The sequence below is a fragment of the Saimiri boliviensis genome, chromosome 1, assembly GCF_048565385.1.
Source record: "Saimiri boliviensis isolate mSaiBol1 chromosome 1, mSaiBol1.pri, whole genome shotgun sequence".
Classification (NCBI taxonomy): Eukaryota; Metazoa; Chordata; class Mammalia; order Primates; family Cebidae; genus Saimiri; species Saimiri boliviensis.
In genome coordinates this window covers 68,889,285-68,910,423 of record NC_133449.1, presented here as the reverse complement: position 1 = coordinate 68,910,423, position 21,139 = coordinate 68,889,285, and the positions used below count along the sequence as shown (strand labels likewise).

The 21,139-nt window shown below is 43.8% G+C and overlaps 1 protein-coding gene across 2 annotated transcripts in view; it reads left to right on the top strand.

The window, feature by feature from the left end:
• The window catches only part of ANTXR1 (ANTXR cell adhesion molecule 1), a 266,805-nt gene that overhangs the window by 160,191 nt on the left and 85,475 nt on the right, over positions 1-21,139 (top strand). For both annotated transcript variants that reach the window (XM_003922664.4, XM_074398773.1), the window contains exon 13: positions 7,215-7,310. In XM_003922664.4, the coding sequence (XP_003922713.1) occupies positions 7,215-7,310 (96 nt within the window). The remainder of the gene's footprint in view (positions 1-7,214; positions 7,311-21,139) is intronic.

The window sequence follows — 21,139 nt, the reverse complement described above, 5'->3', positions numbered from 1 at the left end:
CATGGCTTTAGTGCTTCAGTGTTGCTACTCAGAATCTCCGCTACCCAGCAAAGACCGTAGAACTACAGCAAACCCACCAACCACCAGAGAGGCTTCTGATAATGTCTTTTTGAATAAATTTACCATACTGTTGTTGTAGAAATGTAATTGTTTTAGTTACCAGAACCTATCCTGGGGTTATTTAACATAGGATATATTAGGGGCACTGTCATGGGGGCAATAAAGCATGCCTCTTTCCTGCCTTGATTGTGAATAAACTGAAAAATGAGGCCAGAAAATGATACATGAAAACCTCAGCATTGCCTTTATTACTGTGAGTTGGAGATTTTGGCCGAGTGTGGCAGCAAACAGACTGGAAACTGAAGCCCAGAATTAAACCAATCTGATTGCAGGCAGGGGGCCTGTCCGGCGAAGCGGCACAGCCAGAGGTAGAGTTATGGAGAGCTGATTCACGTAAGCTTTAGGGACCCTCACTTGCATGACAGGTCTCTGCTAGGCCCTTTTAAGGCCATGGGAGGGGCCCTTATAATTTTGTATTTGTATTTTTATGTTCTCTTTCTTAAAGAGCCTTCATAAAACTGCATCAGGCCCCTCAACACCTGCTTGCATGGAATAACAGAGAATACCAGTTGCTCCCTCCAGCCGCACACTCCCAAAAACAGAGAGAGAGGATCCAAACATGCTCGGTTTACACTTTCCTTATTTACTGAACGAGCGGAGGGCAGAGAAGGGCCTGGCGTTGTGCACTCCAAGTGCCCCAACATGGAAAGAAACGTAGGAGGGGCAGGAAACATTCCCTCCTTAACCAACACCATTTTCAAGGCCTCACTGGAGGGCTCTTTATCGGCTAGGTAGTAAGTCCATTCGGTGGGCATCAGGCAGAATCCTGGCACAGGCCCAACTTTGAGGTGGAGGATCTCACAGTTTCTTTATGCTGAATTCCCCCAGTCTCCCACTAATTCCTCTCCATTCTATCCTCCTCCCTTTCCCACAAAACAAAACAGAAAGGAGCAGCAGTGTCTGATCCTGTAATCATCCAGAGGCCCGGTTCTCTCCCATTATACAGCAAACAAGCCCGGGCAAGATTCTTCATTCCCGCCCCATGCCATGCATTAAAAATCCAAAATTGCCTACATTCCATCTGCCAAGTAAGAGATGCTTTCATTATTGAAGTTCTAAATTTTATGCCTTTGGGAACAATGCCTTCTTATCTTAAAAGAGAGGTCCTCACTTTGTGAGTTGGGAGCAGAGGGAATTAAAGAAAGCCATGGTGCAGGGATTTGGCCATTCAAGCCAGGCAGCCTTCAGAGAATGTCATCCCTAATGACACATGCCCAAAGGAAGGGGCGGGCTGGACTTGCCCTGACTTCATATCTAATATTGCCTGTCTGCATCCTTAATAGCGGGCCTCTGTGTGAGCATTTGACAAGGCTTAAAACTATTCATTGAAGAAAATGGATGATTCCCCAACAGGCAGATGCATCCCCATGGGCTGCCTCCTTGACCGCAGAAGTGCTTCCAGCTCTAGTCACTCATCTGAGAACTCCCCCTGCCACTTGATGTTAAAATTGTTAAAATTAAAGGCCATGTTCATTTTTTAAACTTGATTTCCGTTTTTTTAAATAAAATAAGAATTGGATTTGTGTTGCTATATAGGCTGCTGAGAAAATAACAATGGTAAGACTCCATGTGTGGCTGTTTGCTGCTTTCCTCCCCCTCTGGAATTTCTTTTGAAGGTTTGCAGTGAGCTTCATGCAGGGGCTGCCTGGAAAGGGCAGGTGGCACTGGCAGGGGTAGCAAACACTGAGAGTCTGCTGGGCAGGACAGGTCAGCTTCCACTCTCATCTCTGTCATAAAGTCAGGTCCATGCCAGTCCCCACTCCAGGTTCCCCCTGCCCGATGCATACTCTCAGATCGATCATGGAGTATGGATCTGAACTTGTAGGTCAGGGAGAACCCATTCTCAGAAGCTACCTTGCGCCCTGCCAGCTGTCATCTGAGATGAGACCTGGGCAGGCACAACTCCACAAGGGGGACCTCTGGCCCAGATGGTCATGACCCTCCTGGGGTCTGATCCAGGAAGGAGATCTTGGGAGCTGATGATGGTTAGCACGGAGTGTAGCAACAGACAGTGAGCCAGGGACACGGGAGGGCAGCATGGAGACCAGAGCCCAAAGAGTCAGGGCAGTCTGCCCCAGAGCAAAACAGAGTGCAGAGTGAAGCCAGGCTTTGTGGGGGTCAGACCATGCCGTGTGAAGCTCTGGAGCACTCCACATGCCTCCCAGCCACTGGCAGGGCCCGCTCCTTACACCCGCATGTCTTCATCTTGGAACTTGGTAAAGATGCAAAAGGACTGCTTTAGACTACCTGAACTCATTTCATGAGTGAAGCAAATACTATTTACTAAACAATGCAGATGTGTGTCTTATTTCCATTCCAATATTGATATATATTCAACAGGTAACTAGAGCCTTTCTCACATTAGCTGTCAATCCCTCTTCACAAGGTTATTGGTTAAAACTCCAAGCCAAGAATCTAAAGGGAAGGCAGGCTCTGCCAAGGTCCCTATCCCTCTCCAACTTGCCTCTGAAGTCCACGTTCACCCATGCTATGTGCACATCCACACTGGGCCATGTGAGTGACCTGCTTCTATCAGAGCAGAAGGAGCAACTGCAAACATGGTCTCACCTTCAGTTGCATCCGCTTAAAGTTTCGTCTTTAAAGTACAGCTATTTCTTAACTAAATTGTTGTAAATCTGAAGTCACAGTGTAATGGTTAAGTGTGGGAGGGGGATCAAGGTTCTAAAATTAGACCACATGGATTCAAATCCCAGTTTTGCAACATTAACATTGTAGACATATAAAAATAAATATGTCCATGGGTGGTAGGTGAAGTTCTTGAGTGAGTTACATATCTTCACTGAGTCTCAGTTTGCCTTACCTGCAAAAGGGAGTAACAGTTCCTAAAAGGCTGTTTAACCAAGGCTCACTGAATTAAATGAGAGAATATATAGACAGCACTGAACACGGTGGTTAGCTGTTGTTAAGTAAGTTAGCACTGAACACAGCCGTGAAAACGTACAAGCATTTCAAGAGTGACCTCAGGAAATGACACGACACTATCCAATAGAATTGGGCAGAATTGCAGCCATCCTCCACCTGGGCCTTCCACTCCGAACCTTTCCCTCCTCCAGTCCATACTATCCAGTGTCAATAGCATTTGCTTTCCAAGAAACAAATCTGATCACGATGTGTCAGTGTCACCAGGTTAAAGTCACTAAGGGCTCCTGTGAGCTCAGGATGGAAGCCACACTCCTCAGCCTGGCTTGCATGTCCTCCCACAGAGGGGACCCCGCCTCCTTTCCACCCACACTCATGCTGTGCTGCCAGCACGTGGGCCTCCACTGCCCCTGCCCCGCCCCAGGACTTCATGCTTGCCTTTTTGTGCCGGAATGCTGACCTTCTCCTTGGCCCTGCTCCGTAGAGTGTCACCTCCTCAGTGAATTGCTAGTTCCCAGGCACTAGGCTCTTTAGCACTTGGCTACTTGCTAAGAGGGCAATAGCCTGCTGGTCTGCTGTGAGCTATGGAACCAAACTGCCCACATTTAAATTCTGGCTTCTCCATGTGGCCTTCAGCAAGTTTCTCCATCTCTCCTTGCCTTGGTACTTTTTAGTGAGATGGGAAAGAGGATATTATTGAATTCACAAGATTGTTCATGACAATTAAGTGAGCTAGCATAAGGAAAGCATGTTAGTACATAGAAAGAACACTGCTTAGCACATAGTAAATGTTCAGTGAATGTTCACCATGCTAACAACATTATTGCCATCATTGTCATTATTATTATTCCACCAAAAATGTAAGCTCTTTAAGAATAAAGACTGCCTATTTTGTTCACTGCCTGACACAAAAGGGGCAGGATGGACAGCTGCTGAGTAGCACGTAGACCACTGCCTGTGGTTAATTGTTTCTACAAATGCTCCTGACCCATCAGCCAGCAGAACGCAAGCATCTTGACTATCCAGTCAATCCTGTATTTTCTGGTTCTGCTCAATGGGGACAGAATAGACCCTCAATAAACGTTTGCTGAATGAATAAATGAATGAACCTCTGAGGTTGTATGTACATGTTATCTCCTTCTAAAACATTAGCGTTAGGTCTAAGTTTATCAAAAAGTTATGCCCTTCGTTCTTTTGAACTGGATAGCCAGCGGTTTCTGGAAGATCTCAAAAAACAGGCAGTGCATTTGGGGGCTTTATCCCAGAGCTGTCTTCAGCAGAGGAGAAAGTTCTTCAAGGAGTGTCTGCCCCTGTGCATTTCCACCCACCGGGACCCCCTTTCCTGCACCTCTCCCCTTCCCAAGACCTCAGCTGTCCTCCTCCACCACCGCCAGAGGGAACGGGGCCTCATCAGGGGCACCAAGCTTGGCTGGAGAAAAGCCAGCCATCACTTTATCCAAAGCCAGGGAACCTCTGAGGTTGTATGTACATGTTATCTCCTTCTCCCAGTGCAGAAGCCCCTTCGCTCCCATCGTGTGCCGAGTCCTTCACTCTCACTACTTCATGGAAAACCTTCTTCTTCCAGAAGGAAGTAAAATAATTCCCCACAATTTATCAGCCCTCTGCTTTAGTTCATCTTACCTAAAGTGAAAAAACAAAACTAGGCTGAGGGGAAATTGTGTTTAGTGTGAATAAGCGTAGTCTGTAGCCCTTATTAAACAGCTGCTGTTTTATAAGCCTCTCGTTGACCAGAACCACGTATTATTCCAAATGCAGATAGATTTATGATCTGAAATGCTCACCATGTTTTTTACCCTGGAGAACTAGAGAGAGTTACAGCTCAGTGTTTGATAAGATAGCTTACATCATTTTATCCCCACGTCAGTGTAGTGAGGCAAGTGAGGTTTATTATCTTCATGTTATGAATGTGGACTGTAGAGACTGAGAGATGAAGAGGGTTGTCCTTGGCCAGCTGTAAATTTGGAAAACACATGTGATTTCTTTGTCACCACTGAGCCCACTGCTCTCGGCCATCACCCATGTATAAATGTTGCAGTCCAGAGCACCCCTCTGCCATGGCGTGTCCACCATCTGGCCCCCGTGCTCTCTTCCCTCCCCCAATTGCCTCTCGCTGCCCAGCCCTGCACCTGCACCTGTAAAGCTACAGCTCCCTTGGGGGCAGTCTGGCACTCCAAAGCCCTGGCTAAGGACCAGAGGTGTTTAGTTCCCTGGCTTTTTGGTCAAAGACATTCCAGGGAGTTTCAGCGAGTGAGAGCTGCCTTTAAACAGCTTCCAGAAGCCCCTGCTGAGCACTCAGAGTGGGAGTGAACCACATCCCAACTCTGCTATTCACCTGCTGCATTACCCTGGACAGACCACCCAGCCTCCCTTCCCTATAATGGGGGAGAGGGAGCAGCTTTGAGAATCTGATAGTGCTGTGAATGGTCTTTGCTGAAGAAACTTGCACTAAAGATCACAGGTGTCATTTCAGGAGGATCACAGCATCTATCCATTGACCCCACGTGGGTACCCCATAGATCCCCTGCCTCTAAACAAGAATCCCTGGGCCTAGTGAGCTCTAACACCAAAGGGGGAAGCCCCCAAAGACAGATTTTTTTTTAAAGAAAACTTCAGTAGTTTATTTTCTCATTATGAGATGAAAAAAAAAGAAAGAAAATGTATTTTGAAAGGAAAATTACCACAAACCCACTACCAGTAAAATTACTATTAATCTGGTAAATATAAATTTTAAAATTTAGTAAATATCAGATAATCTGTCTCCCTTGACATACATATACATAAATCTACCCATTATACCAGGAATGTTTTGTCATCTCATTTAAATATCATTTAAATATTATTTGACAATATGGCCAGGCACAGTGGCTCACACCTATAGTCCCAGCACAGTCAGAGGCCAAGACAGAAGGATCACATGAGCCCTGGAGTTCAAGACAAGCCTGCACAACAAAGTGACACTCCATCTCTACAAAAAAAATAATAACTAGCTAGGCATGGTTGCTTGTACCCGCAGTCCCAGCTACTCAGGGGGCTGAGGTGGGTGGATCCCTCGAGCCCAGGAGTTCAAGGCTGCAGTGAGCTGTGATCACACCACTATACTTCAACCCAAATGACAGACTGAAACCCTGTCACAAAAAAATGTGAATAAATAAAATTATTTGACAATATAATATCTATGTAGTACCTGACTGCATGGTGATTCTATAATGCATTATTTAGCTTTCTCTAATTGTTAACCATTTATGTTTTTATTTTTATTATCTGTGTAAACATACTTGATTATTTTCTTAGACTAAAAGTGGAATAGCCGGTTCTATGCAGAAGGAAGCTTTGATACCTATCACAATTTCTCCCTTCTCTCCTAGAAAGTTTTGCTGATTTGCACTCCCAGTAGCTGTAGGAAGGCAGGGTTGAGGGGACTTAGACCAGTGTTCTCACTCAGGCAGCTTCCTTGAACCAGCAACCTCAGAATGTTGATACCAAGTGGGGCCTCTGTTTGCTAAACGTTAGCCATCTCAGTCCACAGAAACTGTGTCTAGGACTGACCTAGGCATGTTTTAAAGTGGGTAAAAGGGGTCCTGGGTGCCTTCCTCCCTCTTTCATTCCCATGTAGCCATGTAATCTGACTGTAACCCCTCACCTCCCAGGTTCAGCAGCAGTTTGCTCTGCCCCCACCCCCTGGATTCACAGACACTAAAAGGCATCCCATCAGCAGGCTCCAGACTTTCCATTCACAGCTTTATGAATCTGTGACATGCACCTATGTGACTGGGTTTAGGGGAGCAAGCTGAATTCAGAGTATAATGGTCCTGAGTTAGCCCAGGTAGAGACTGGAACATCAGACCCAGTGAGGAGGCTGTCACGGAGCAGGGGATGGTGTCCCAGGGCCAGGTGAGCAGTGGGAGTCCATGTTCATGCCTGCTCTGTCTCTTATAGAGTGGGTCCTTCAGAGCGTTCCTCAAAGAGAAGAGCAGGGCCTCTCTGAAAAGATAAATTCATTTCCCTTAAAAATTGGCTAAACAGAGTGTGTTACGGGACCATCAGCCTCAGAATGATGGGCAGAGTTTCAACCATTTGCTTGGCAAATTGTGCTCTCTGAGCCTTCAATCTGCATTATCAGTGATGAGACTTTGGGGAAAGAAGACCACACGTGGTCCCGTCCCGCTGCTGACCACCTCTCTCTTGTCCTGCAGTCTGACGGCTCCATCCTGGCCATCGCCCTGCTGATCCTGTTCCTGCTCCTAGCCCTGGCTCTCCTCTGGTGGTTCTGGCCCCTCTGCTGCACCGTGGTAAGTGCCCTGAACTTCAGGCCATGCAAGGCAAAGGGTGACATAAAGTTCACAGACCATGAATAGAGAGAAAGGGATTAAAAGAAAAACTAAAGATGGAAGACAAATCTTGCAGTTTTTTATACAGTTTATACAAAATTGATGTGAACTGATACTGATCAATGGAACCATGAGTCATCAGCAGTCAGTATGAGTTAGGGTGTAAGATTGCCAATGGCCACACCCCTTGGGTGGGGCAACTGGGGTGGCCGCTGTAGTTCTGGTGCTTAGGAAGGATCCACAGGATACCACAAATGATGAGTGTTATTTGACATGTAATGAACACATATGCCCCTGAACACATAAGCTACGCACACATACACACACACGTTTGTTGAGTGGCCCTCTTCTAAGGCCACCCTGGTCTTAGCAACTAGTCTACCCATCTGAGAAAGTGTCTCTGGCCTCTTTATTTTCAGCAATAAAGAAAGGCACTCACCTTTATTTCATTGATTTTAGCAACTTTTGTAGGACACACCTACCGTGTGTCCAGCACTGGGCTAAGAACTTTGGCTACAAGATCAATTAAAAAACTGCCTCCTCCCCATCATTGTCATATGGAGTCACCACATGACAATGTCTCCCCAAAATAGCTTAGTGCCTGTAGTAACCCACCCTGATGACAATCCCAAATGGTAAATGTCTGGCTGTCAATTTCTGTTCCCTGGCCCTTAGACAGGAAAAAGTCCAAACAAAGTAATAGCCAAATAAAGAAAAAAAAACATTCGCTGTGACATGTCTGGTTCTAGCCTGTGCCCTGCCTTTCTGCAAATCAGTGTGTACTGTGAAGCCCATGAGTTGGAAGTGACCACTGCTCCACCACCATGGCATCTTCCATTTCCTATATTTTAGTTCTTCCGTGGAAGGGGCGGCAGGGTAAAATAGACAGTGAGCCTCTCCAGGACAGGGACTCGTCTTCATTTTATCTCTGGAATGTCAGCATTTACCACACAGTGTAGGGGAGTGCACATCTGTGTGTACAGCTGAACCGAATCAGGACCACAGACAGACAGAGCACTGGACTTGAAAGGCAAGGGAAAATGGCTCCGGATGACATGTCAAAGAGACGCAAATGAATGAGATGAGAGGCTCAGTCAGGATGTGAACCACGTGGCAGGAACTTCTGGAAAGGATTGACTTGCAGCAGCCAAGTGTGGAAAGGGAGACTCGGGACAGGCACAAGTCTTAGGTCAATTAGTACCCTCCAGGCTGGGCTGGATTTCACCAACATTTTAAACAGATTCTTACCACAGCAGCTCCAAGAGTTAAATGTTGTTTTAAATACTTAAGGCTGCATAACCATTTTATTCTGAGGGTAAAAAATCCCTATGAGTCAGCCTGAGTGCTTTCTATGAAGATTCAAAAACAAGCACATTTTCAAGTCCAGAAAAAGAAAAGAAAAACCTGACAGCGGGTTCTTAAAGAAGAACCCTGGTAGGCCTGGTAGCAGCAGGCAGTGAACACTATTACAGTCCTTTTGATTATTTACAAACAGTTACCTCTGGGTGAGGACAGCTGGGAACACTAGAACAGCCAAGCAGTGCTCTACCAAATGCTGGCTGTGTGATCTTGGGCAAATTTCTTAACCTCTCTGTGTCTCAGTGTTCTTGTTAGTAATCAGGACAGTAAGAGCTCCCACCTCATAGTTAGATGGTGAAGACTATAAAGGAATGTATATCTACCTGCTTAGAAAGCACCTAACACATAGTAAATGCTGTACATTATTATTTATAAGTATTTTACTGTAACAGGAATCTATTATGATACTGTATTGCATTCAGTTTATATTGTTGGGAAATGTTTCTCAAAATAAACCTTTTGTTATTGAAAGCAGTGTCACCCAAGGCCAAATTATTTTGCAATATTCAAAATATTTTTTCAATGAATTTATCTGGTTAGGTCCCTGTTACTTTGGATGGCAGCCAAAATGTCTTAATGTGGTCTGACTTTGTAAGTCTCGAAGGGTTTCTTTATGAGGGTTGATCTTAGGTATTCATTTTCCTGTTTATGATGTCTATTTAAGCTGCCCCCTCTCCCTCTTTCTGAAAGCTGGCTCGGGTTCCAGTACTTGATCTTTCCCTAAAACTACTTGCTGATCACTTGCTTCCTTGATGAGAGGTGATGCTCAGAGCAGGGCAGGATAAGCTCATGTGTTTCCTACACAGAATACTCAGGAATAAAGGCAAACATGGGCCTCCCATCAGAGTTTCATTCAGAGGATGTGGGGAAGTTTCTCTGCCCACAAGATACCCCTCCCCCCAGCCCCCAGATTAATAGAGGGCATTCTTGTAAACAATGATCTTCAAACCTTCCTCTGTCACTCTTCCTGTGCCTACCCCAAGGGTGGGAAATGCCCCTTAACCTAGTAGCAAAACCACATGTCAATGCTGGGGGAAAAGCCAGAAAGCAGAAAAGACCTACAATGTGTGGGGCACACATCTTCCGTGTGCCTTCTCCTTCCTGCTGTGATCTTTTCTCCACGAGTGATAGTCAACATATTTAACAACCTGCAAGGTCCCTGGCCCCACTGAGCCATACATTGACCCACAGTGGCTGGCTATGTGAAGGGGTAGGAGATGAAGTCCTGCAGGGTGGCTGGATAGGAGGCCAGGACCAGTGACTAACTACAAAGAGCATTTTTAGATGTACAGGCCAGGATGAGCAGACCAGGCACAGGGGTTGCTATCAGGCCTGCCTCTGCTCAGCATCCTCTTGCTTCCTGCTGGTCCTGTCTGGAAGAAGAAACCTGGTGAGTGAGGGTGACAGATGATGCCTACCCACTGTACTTGACCTTTCCCTTAGGCCCACTTCCCCATTTGGGCTCTTAACTTCCAGCCAAATGGAACCTGAATTAATTTATTGCCAGCTAGCAGATGCAATCTACCAGTAATGATTGATGGGGAGAGAGAAAACTGACCACATCCTGAATTGAAAGCTTTAGTGTTTCCCAGCTTGTTCCTCAGTATCCCCAGGCAGACCTCTGGCTTTTAAGAGTCCTGTATTTATTCATTGGCACAAAACACCCACCTTGAAGGGGAAAGAGGCATTGGACTATGCACACTGGGCTTATTCACACTGGACTATGCACACTGGGTTTTCAAAAAGGGAATTCAAGGGGTTAATATTTTACCAAATAATAATAATAATAATAAAAGCCCTGCCTCAGTTCCATAAGGGACATTTCCAGAACCCTTCCAGTCATGCCATGCCCACTCCATCTACTCATAGTTTGGTCCAATATTATTGAAATCTTTAAACTGAACTTTAAAAAGAGGAAGACTAGGAAATCTGAAACAGAAAAGGATCTTTTTTTAAAAAAGTTGAAACATATTAGAAGAGTAAATGTCATGAATGGCTTGAATGTGTAGAGAAAAAAAGTCATCCATGAATCAGTACCATTAGGGCACTAAACATCTGTGGAAAATTCAGGTTGCCCTGAGAGTCTCCTCTTACCCCATCTAAGAGCCAATACCCCAATGGGAGCCTGCAGCCCACCTAGAGGGTAGCTTTATGTGTACAGGCAAAGGCCATCGTATCCTGCCTAGATTTCAGCAGGTAGCAAGACACTGGAGGATTCCAATTAGCAATGGGCACTGGCTCCCCGAAATGAGAAATCTGGGGTATAGAAGAAACACCTGTTGGGGCTCTCAGTCTCCTGACCTCATGCTGACACTCTGATGAACACCCCAATTCCTGATCTTCCTATACCTAGACCTTCCCAGTTGTATGTATTCTCCTCTCCTTTCCCAAGATAGCAGTCACCTCAGAAGAGAACGGCCCAGCTTGCTGATGGGGTCACTGCACATTAACGAGGGCTTCAGCACTCATAGTTTAGCAAACTGCCAACCTACCTCTTCAGATAAGAACACCTCCCAAACTGCAACCGCTCCCCTTGAGTTCCATATCCTACCTTTGGCCCTCTCATATTCAGTAGACAACCTGCTGTTCTATCTCCATGAGAAAACGGAGGCTGTGCTGTGAGAAATCCTTGCACTCCGGCACCATGATACGTGCATCCTCCTCCAGCATCCCTCCTCCCTCCCTTTCCACTGGTGTTCTTCACTTCATCTCCTCTCACTTCAGCATCTTCTTCCTTTCCTTTCCACTGGCTGCCTCCCTCTGCCTACACACATATGCCAGCCACCTTCATCCTTTAAAAAATATTTCTGTGTTAGTCTGTCCTCACGCTGCTACAAAGACATATACCCGAGACTGGGTACTTTATAAAGAAAAGAGGTTTAATTGGCTCACAGTTCTGTAGGCTGTACAGGAAGCATATTGGCTCCTGCCTCTGGAGAGGCCTCAGGAAGGTTCCAGTCATGGCTGACGGCAAACTGGGAGTGAGGTATCTCTCATGGCAGGAGCAGGAGGAAGAGAAGAATGAGGTGGGAGGTGCTACACACTTTTCAACAACTAGATCTCAGGAAAGCTCACATGCTATCACAAGAACAGCACCGAAGGGATGGTGCTAAACATACCCCCATGATCCACTCACCTAATGGATCAGGTGATGACTGATGGCCACAATCAGCCAACCACCTCCCGCTAGGCCCATCCTCCAACAGTGGGGATTACAACTCCACATGAGAATTGCATGGAACACAGATCCAAACCATGTCAATCTCATACCGTATTTCCCCTTCATGCTACTCTCTTTTCCTGCCCCTTCCTTTCACCCACACACTCCTTTGCAGAGCATCCACTGTCCACAATTCCCCCCATTGCCTCTTCCTCCCACCGCACTCTGAGCGCTGTCACCGTTATATCTCCAGTCCTACGCTTTCAAAACTGAATTTCCCAACCACTGGTCTCCGTTCATTTCTCATTCTTCTTTACCTCTTTCAGCAGCAGGCACTTTTGACCTCTCTCTCCTTTAAACTGTCTCCTCCACTGGTGCCTGCTGGCTCTTCTCCTACGTCTCTGTGCAGTTTCTCCCTGTCTCCCTCATGGGCTCTCTTTCCCCTGCTTGCCAATTTTCCTCCAGGGTTACCTTCCACCCTCTTCTCTAACACTTTGTCCCTGGTCAATGTCACCAGCTCCCACAACTTTAACTAACTACTTAATGTGTTTAGCCATCACTGGCCTTGGCTCCAGAGGACCAGCTTACAGTAAAGGAACCAATGGACATCTCAAGTGCAGGCATCTCACCCTCAACATGCCCCCCACTAAACTCTTCACATTACCCCCAAACCTGTTTTTCATCAGTGGATGTGCCATTATCCTTAGGCTGCCCAAACTAGGGACTACAGAGTGACAGCTGATGTCTTCTTCTGTCCCTCCTTGTCTTATGTCACTTCAGAGGTGCCTACAGCACATCCTTTCCCACACCTCATCTTATCTCACATCTGTCCACACACTTTACCCCAGCACAGTCATGGTGCCTGGCACTGAATAGATGCTCAAGAAGAATTTGTGGAATGAATGAATGAATATCATTATCTCACTGTAGGATTCCACATCTCCCACCTGGATTATTTCAGCAATTTCATAATGCTCTTTTAGTCTTTCTCCCCTTCATTAGAGTCTTTTCATTTTTAAAAACAGCAGTCAGGTGATGAGCCTACTTACTGCCCCACCGAGAATCCTCGAGTGTTCAGCGCTGTAAAACAGAGCTCCAATTCCTTGATATGGAATGTGTAGGGCTTTTCCATCCTGGCCCCACTTCTCCAGCCTTGCCTCTTACCTTCCGCTCCTGTGCAGGGTCTCCCTTAGCACCCGTGCCTGCTTCTTTCACAGCATTGGTCATGCTGTGAAAATTGCCTGTTTGCTTGTGTGTCTTCTTCTGTTAAGCTGAAGCTGTTGGAAACCAAGGCTGTAGGTCCCCAGAGCCTAATACGGTGCCTGGCTCAAAGCTGCTGCCCAATGCATCTCAAAGTTCATTAGCAGCCAAGTGGATGGAGGGCCAGCTGCGGGCACACTCTACTCTTTGGGGCTCCTTAAACATGCCGTGCTTCCTTATCATGATCTTTTTGCTCATATTATTTCCTCTTGCTGAAATAGTTTCACCTTTTTTATCTTCTTTATAAACAATTCTTCTTTCAAAGTCCAGCTCACTGTTCACTCCATTTCAGTAGCATCCTGCACACCTTTTCCTCACCTGGGGAGGATCAGCTGCTATCTCACTTGGTTTCCACAGCATTTTTCTTACACCTCTATTAGAGAATTTGCTCATTCTATCACAAGTATTAATATCACAAGTATTTATGTTTATTTCTCTCACTGTACAGACAGTCCTCAATTTATAATGGTTCAACTTAGAATTTTTCAGCTTTGAAATGGTATAAAAGCTGTGTGCATTCAACAAAAACCATACTTCAAGTACCCATACAACCATCCTGTTTTTCACTTTCAGTACAGTATTCAATAAATTATATAAGATAGTCAATACTTTATTATTAAGTTTGTATTATCTATTTTGCCCAAGTTTAGACCGATGTCAGTGTTCTGAGCACATTTAAGGTTGGCTAGGCTGAGCCATGATGTTCATTAGGTTAGCTGTATTGAATGCATGTTCAACTTACTACATGTTCAACTTACACTGGGTTTAATCTGGACATAGTCCCATTAGACATTGAGGAGAATCTGTACCATGAACTCCTCCACAGCAAGGAGAAACTAGTCACAGAAACTAATCCCAATATAGGGTACAATAGTACATATTATTATTTGTGTATTTTCCAGATCATACTAGGGGAATAGTGTTAGATACAGAAGGAGCCCACAGACCTATAGAACTGTAATGAGTGGTGGTTTCATGGGTGTTTGTATTATTCTGTTTCATGACTTACATGTACATTATATGCAATATTTTATATGTATCTAATATTACATAACAAAGGACATTTAAACCAGTCTCTTAAATAAAATTCTAGAAATATGCTCACTTTATTGAGAGGTTAATGGTATATGAGGAACCCCAAGTGAAAAGATCTTAGCATATTTGGCAAAATGACAAAGTTCTGGGTGGGGCGCAGTGACTCACACCTGTAATCCCAACACTTTGGAAAGCCAAGGCAGGAGATTCACATGAGCCCTAGAGTTTGAGATTAGCTTAGGCAACATGGTAAGACAGCATCTCTATTAAAAAAAAAAAAAATTAAAGTTCTGGAAATTTGGTTACATAATTATGTAAATATATTTAACACTACTAAACTGTACATTTAAAAATAATTAAAATAATAAATTTTATATTAAATGTTTTTAACCACAATTAAAAAGAAAAAAATCCTGCGTTTTGCAATTTTTCTGCAATCCAACTAGTTAAACCACCACACTATTTAGGTCAAATCAAATCACTGTATTTCTGTTCAAATAACAGCATTTTTTTCCCAGTATATTGGGAGAGGCTCACATGCATACGTTCAGAATTTCTTCCTATATAAACAAAGTTCTGTTCTCCCTGTTTCTTCAGTGGCCTTGTAGGTATCTTATGAGCAGCTTTTAAAGAATTATGTAACAAATCATATTTAATTCACTTAATTGAATTTCAAGGACAGTTCAACAAATAAGCCCACTGGACATCTCCAATGACAAATTGCAAAAAAAAAACAAAAATTAATCAAGAACTTGATATACTTTAAATGGAAATAAAAAGAAAGTATTAAAATAATGCTCTTCACGCCTTTAAGAATAACATTTAATTTGTCGGGCCAGACAACCCAAGCCTAACATCACCAAAAAGGTTTACTGAGAGTTTAATAAAAGCATGACTGGGACAGGCAACTTCTGACGCAGGTGTCTTGGGCCTAATACTGATTATGCCTTCTTGATCGTGTTCCAGCCCCCACCCATTCCCATCTGGACACGCCTCACCCTACAGCTGACAAGATTATTTATTTCTCCCTAGCACATAGAGCTCTGCCATGACCTGCCCTCACCTCCGGAGGGCAGGTGCACCACCCACCTCACACACCCATTTTTTTCTCATCTCTGGCTTCCCTGGTCGTTTATGAGCTGCGTGATAACCCCCAACCCCCATGCCCATGCCTGCTGGTGAAATGGAAAGAGCTGAGCTGTTGTTAAAGTTGCCTGTGTTTCAATGCCACATCTTCCTCTGCCAGTTAAAGGACTAGTCCAATTCTTTAAACTTAATTTCCCCCATGTGGAAAACTAAAAAATTGGAACCATATTGTCTCTAAGGTTGCTTCTTCATATTCAGACCTTCTCTAAGTGAATCTACTTCTCCATGTCAAGATTCCCTCGTCTGTGGTTCTCAAACCTGGTTACATATCGAAACTACCTGAGGACTGTTTATATGATACAGTATTTAGGGGCAGCATTTCCAAACTATGTCAGGGCAATCATACCCTGCAAGTATGAATAGGTGCCTTTCAGAACGAGATATTTAGGCAGCGAGTTTGAAAAAACATCTTTAAGTTGAGTAACTGTCTTTCCTGCAGGACTTCTCCGAGTCATTAATAGGATAATTTGCATGGGACTCTTCAAATTTACTTTGACCCTAGAACTCTTTGTTGGCTTGTCACTTCCTGCACTCTCCCAAACACCTGTCGACATACTGTCATCTGGAAGGACACCAACACTCTGCCAAATACTATTTGAGAAAACACAGTCCTAGAGAACACTGAAGTGGCTAAAAGAACAGGTTCCTGGATCCTAAGGTGCAGCCTCTTTTCTGCCCTCGCTGGAGGCTGCATCAGTATCAACAAGCTTGAACATCCTGTGAACATCATCCACTCACCCTTGTTCCCTCCGTGCCCTGCTCAGATCCCATACTGCTAGTTCTAAAAATCAGCTTTCCCACAACCCAGGCAGAGGCCAGAGGCTCCTCCTCCAAGCCTGGGGGAATCTGAACTCATGGATTTGTTTTGCTGTTTCAGTTCACAGCGTTTTGCAGTGACACTGGCATACCATCTGATGGAGAATATGCACAGCCATTCTCTCACATTACCATGTGAGTCCCTTAGGCCTGATCAACTAATGGCAAAGTTCCTGCTGCAGTTCTCACTTTAGATATTGATGAACTGGGCCTTTTAGTCTTCATCATAAGGGAGATGAGATGACAGACCAAAAATCATTTAAACTTTAAGTTTCAAATTGGAGGGAAAAAAAAGTTGAACTCATTTCTTTGAAAATTTATTGTACCACATTCCAGATTAACTCTCTTGGTACCATCCTTTGCTAAACTTTTACAGTGTAAAATTACTAGATTCAGGCCGTCATTGGCCAACATTAACCCACCTCAGTCAGTTGTGAGGTCTCTATTCAACTGATGCTGTCTGTACAGTGGAAAGATTTCTTTATCTGACATTGACTAGCATCTCATCTCTCCTAGATGTTTTCCCTATCAAGTTGCCTAATTTCCCTTGGTTTCTTGACTTCAATTAAAAGAATACAAAGTTTGGGAGCCAGAACAGAAGCCTAGAATATAAAAAAGGTCAGAGCAAGCATCCCCTTTTAGCTGTGATATTAAAGCCCTTGTTGGATGGCTTTTCAGATCTGAATTGGCATTTCTTCTAAACATAACTGTTCTGATGGCTTCTCCTCATGCAGAATTTAAAAGGCCAGCGGGGGCAGCTGTTGAGTTGGCTTTAAGAGATAAACTCATAAGTCCCCCAGGACATACAATGTTTTAAATCAAAGGCTTCAAAAAAAAACCTTTGTCATCTAAATACAGACACATCTATTTGAGCTAACCTCTGAGCATGCAGGAAGTCATCATTTGTGAAAAAAAAATAATCCATTACTGTTGACTGACCATGCAGCAGACTCCACAGCAAAACAAAAACAAAAATTCCTGGATAAAATATAATAGAAGTTGCCTGAAATGCACAGCCAAGCTCATGAGAAAATAGGAGACATTTCCAAGGCCCAAATAAAGCAGGATCTGGAAATCAGATGGTCAGCTGACCCTAAAGCAGTGGCTTCCTGCCTGAGATTTTCTTATCTCGATAACTTAAATGTTTGGCTTAAAGCCTTTCATGAGCCCATAAAAGTTTGGGTGTTGAAACTGAGTCTTCTGCCTAAATCTGCCTAAAGCCTTAGTGAAAGGATGGGCTATGGGTTTGATGTGGGTGCTAAGAATTCATAACCTCTGAGAGGTCTGGAGTTCAAGATTATACTACTTGAGGTTTTGTAAATTGCAAGCTGAGAAAAAGTTTGAAAATGCTTAGGATCTGCAAGAGAAGTCTGAAACCTCTGGCAGGTTCATCCCTCAACCCAGGCCTCATTGAATTTCATAGGTAAATGCCTAATACACATGAGCTCACAATCCCAAATTACCAAAATCCCATGAAATATTATTACTTGGGCCCTTTGGATTTTATGATACACATGGAAAGCACAAAAGACCAGGAAAAAGATGAGGAAGTCAGTCCCCGTCAGCACTATTTCCTTTTCTCTGTCCAAAGTTAACAATAATTGTTAAATAGCAGATATAATAAAAATTCTCTGCATATCACCATTTCTCCTATAACCTGAAGTGTGTTCCTAAAGATATGACTGCATTATGGAATTTTGGTCCATGAAAATAACAGGACTAATGAGGGAAATGGGTTCAGAGCAGAACATTCAAAATTTGCAGTCTTACAAAATAGTATATTAGGTTGGCACAAAAGTAATTGTGGTTTTTGCCATTGAAACGAATGACAAAACTGCAATTACTTTTGCACCAACCTAATACTAAAAAAGAATACTAAACTCAATAAAAATGCCACCATTTTAAACACCTTAAATTCTTAATAAAAGATACTTCAGTAAATATGACTCTTTACCTTGGTTTTTTAAAATAAACAGGTGAAGTTTCTTAGTGGACGTGAGTCTGATATACCACTGTGGCTTTGAGCTACAGAGACAAGACGGAAGGAAGGACATTCTTAGGGCAAAGTGTCACAACACCAGAGGTGGATGGCTATGACTCAGTGTCTTGTTATTCCTTCTTCGCTGGCTTAAAATAGAATTTCAGCTTTTGTTGTGTTGCCATGTTTCTCTTTTCAGTTAAAAAAAAAAAAAAAGAAAGAAAGAAAGCCATTCCATTCTAAATAAGACCGGAAGCCATGAAAGTGCTATTCTTCGGCTCTCGGCATTACTGTCTTTCCTTTGCTCCATCACACATGCCTCTAATCCTCTCTAAGGCAAATGGTGGCTCATATGAGTTCCATTCTCTTTTCTTTGGTTTTTCAGCATGGTCTCTGAGGAAGCTCATTTGCGTTTCTTCATGCCTATTGCTCTCACAGTATCTCATCTTCTCTTATCTCTTTACAAACATCTCCTGCACAGGCTGAAGGCTTTCCTCCCTCATTCAACCCCTGCGTTTTTAGAACCAGGACACACACTCCTATTGATAACGCTATGTAAAAGGTTTCTATGAGGAAAAGTACACACATTCAGGAGCGCCATACATGCTGGACTTGCACAAGGATGCGCCTAAGTGAGAAAGCAGATGAGGTACGTGTGGTTTCTGCATATTCCTCGCCAGGTCACTACTGGCAGCTGGGCAGCATTTTCACATTCACCTGATGTTACTCAGTGGTGCCAAATGCTGTCACCTCACACTTTTAAATGTCCAATGATTAGTGTTATGTGAAGTTTATTTATTATGAAGAAAAAAAGACTAAAAATATACATTACCTTCTCCTTTACCTTGCGAAAATCATATTTTGAGCTATCACAGTTTTGCAGTATAGTGATTTTATTGCCCAGTTTACCTACAACATATGAACAGTCACATGTTACATATCTGTGTTGGAACAAAACAGACTGTGCATGTAGTTTTCAAATTTTCAGAAAGTCTTCTTAGAAATTAATTTGGGATATAAAACTGGAAAGTGGAGTCTAGAATCACAGGGCAAGTGAATTTACATGGAAGCCTAGGTTAGGGGATACAGATGGTATCTAACAAGGTGGCATAATTAACCCTAAGGCCAACCCATGACTCTGATGAGTTTCCCATGATGCAATGCATCCAAGCATCACAACCCACTCTTGGCAGTTGGGACTTTCAGCATCTTAACTGCTGAAGAAACATTTATATGGAGGGTTGAGAGACCAGAATTGAATCTTGTAACATCTTTCCTAGATGTTTTCCACATCCAGTTGCCTACTTTCCCTTGGTTTCTTGACTTCAATTAAAAGAATACAAGGTTTGGGAGCCAGAACGGAAGGCTAGCATGTAAAAAAGGTCAGAACATATGCTTATTTGAGAGGCAAGGAAGTTTAGTATAATCAGAAATATTTCCTTTATCTCTCCCTTTTTGGAAACACACACTCATTTATTCCAGAAATAGTAACCAAGTAGCAAGCACTGAGCTGTGTGTCAGGAGTTAAGTATGCCCGTGTCTTCAAGAGCTTAGACTCCAGTGCGGAAGACAGAGGCACAAACAGATCAGTGAGTTAACTGCCAACAGTGCAGACAGAGAGAGCTAAGATCCATGTCCCTAATTCCCAGGGAGCCATCTGGCTGGGATTGTTTCAGGGCTGAATCCAGAAATCCAAGCGATGCCAGCCTGGTATGCAGATGACCAAAAATGCACATCAGCGGAAGCCAAGGAGTGCCTGCATGCAGAGCTGAGAATTTCCTCCAGAAATAATTCTATGTCTTCCCCCACACAGGACAGTGGAGGCAATGGAGAGCCCAGAGTTCCTGACAATGGAGCAGGGACACCATAATTTTTAGAATGAAACAGCATCAAAGCTGGTATTTCTAATCAGCTATAAGCAAGTCTCAACAGAGCACTCATGGGAATGTCTGACTTGAAGTTAAACATACCACCTACATATCTAATAGAGGTATGGGGCTTCTAGAAATAAACTAATTCATGGTTCTCAAAGTGTGGTCCATAGACCAGCAGGTACCTTGTCAGAAATGCAAGTGCCCCTCCCCAAACCCATCAATGGGGAACTCAGAGATGTACACCAGAAATCTGTGTTTGACGAAGCCCTCCAGGTGATTCTGATAAACAAGTTTGAAACCACTATGTTGATTAAAATTAGAGGATAAGTGCTTCATTTTGTTAATAAAGGAGTTATCTGAAGCTGCTCTCTTGGACTTTGTCTAGGCAGTAGAGAGGCCTGTGTGTCAAGGAAGTATCTCCTTTGCAGTGAGAGACCAGGCCTTCAGCACAGGGGACTTGCATTCAGCTGACACAAAAACGACCCTGAGACACAAAATACAATTTAAGAAGAAAGGGGCCAGAAAATGAGTCCCTTGTATTGTCCCACTTCTCATGCCATGAGATGAGTACTTGCCTAACATATAAGCCTGTCTGGACAGCTTACCGTATTAACTAATCCCTGTCACAGTGTGAGGAGACAAGAAAGATAAGGAGAGATGTGAAACTGTAGTGGAGGATTTCTCAGCAAGGTGATAGAGACAAAACAAGGGCCACGGGGGAATTGCCAGGCCTGGCATCCCTTTGCTGCTAAAGCACCATGTGGGTCTGACTTGTGGCTTCAAATGGAATGTCTAGTGAGCCAGTGCGACTATCATCTGGGAGGTGGGAGAGGTGCCCGTGTTGAAAACTGGACCAGTAGCATCCTGTGTTCCATTGCACAAGACTGTAACAGTAGAGTTAGCAAGTGGTGAACACAGTGGCAAGGATCAAAGCCAACACATCGGGAATCAAACTTCAATACTTCTAGAGAAAGAAAAAGCAAAATAAACTCATCAGGTGCTTTATTTCACCTTAACAATTTATAAAATCAGTTTATAAAAACCATTTATAAGAATAAAATGAATTGTTAGAGAGAGCTTTATAGAGACCCAAATGGTTGAACTTAATTCATAAAACCAAAATAGTTCCACTTCCCAGGCGTCAAACAGACCCTAAGCGTAC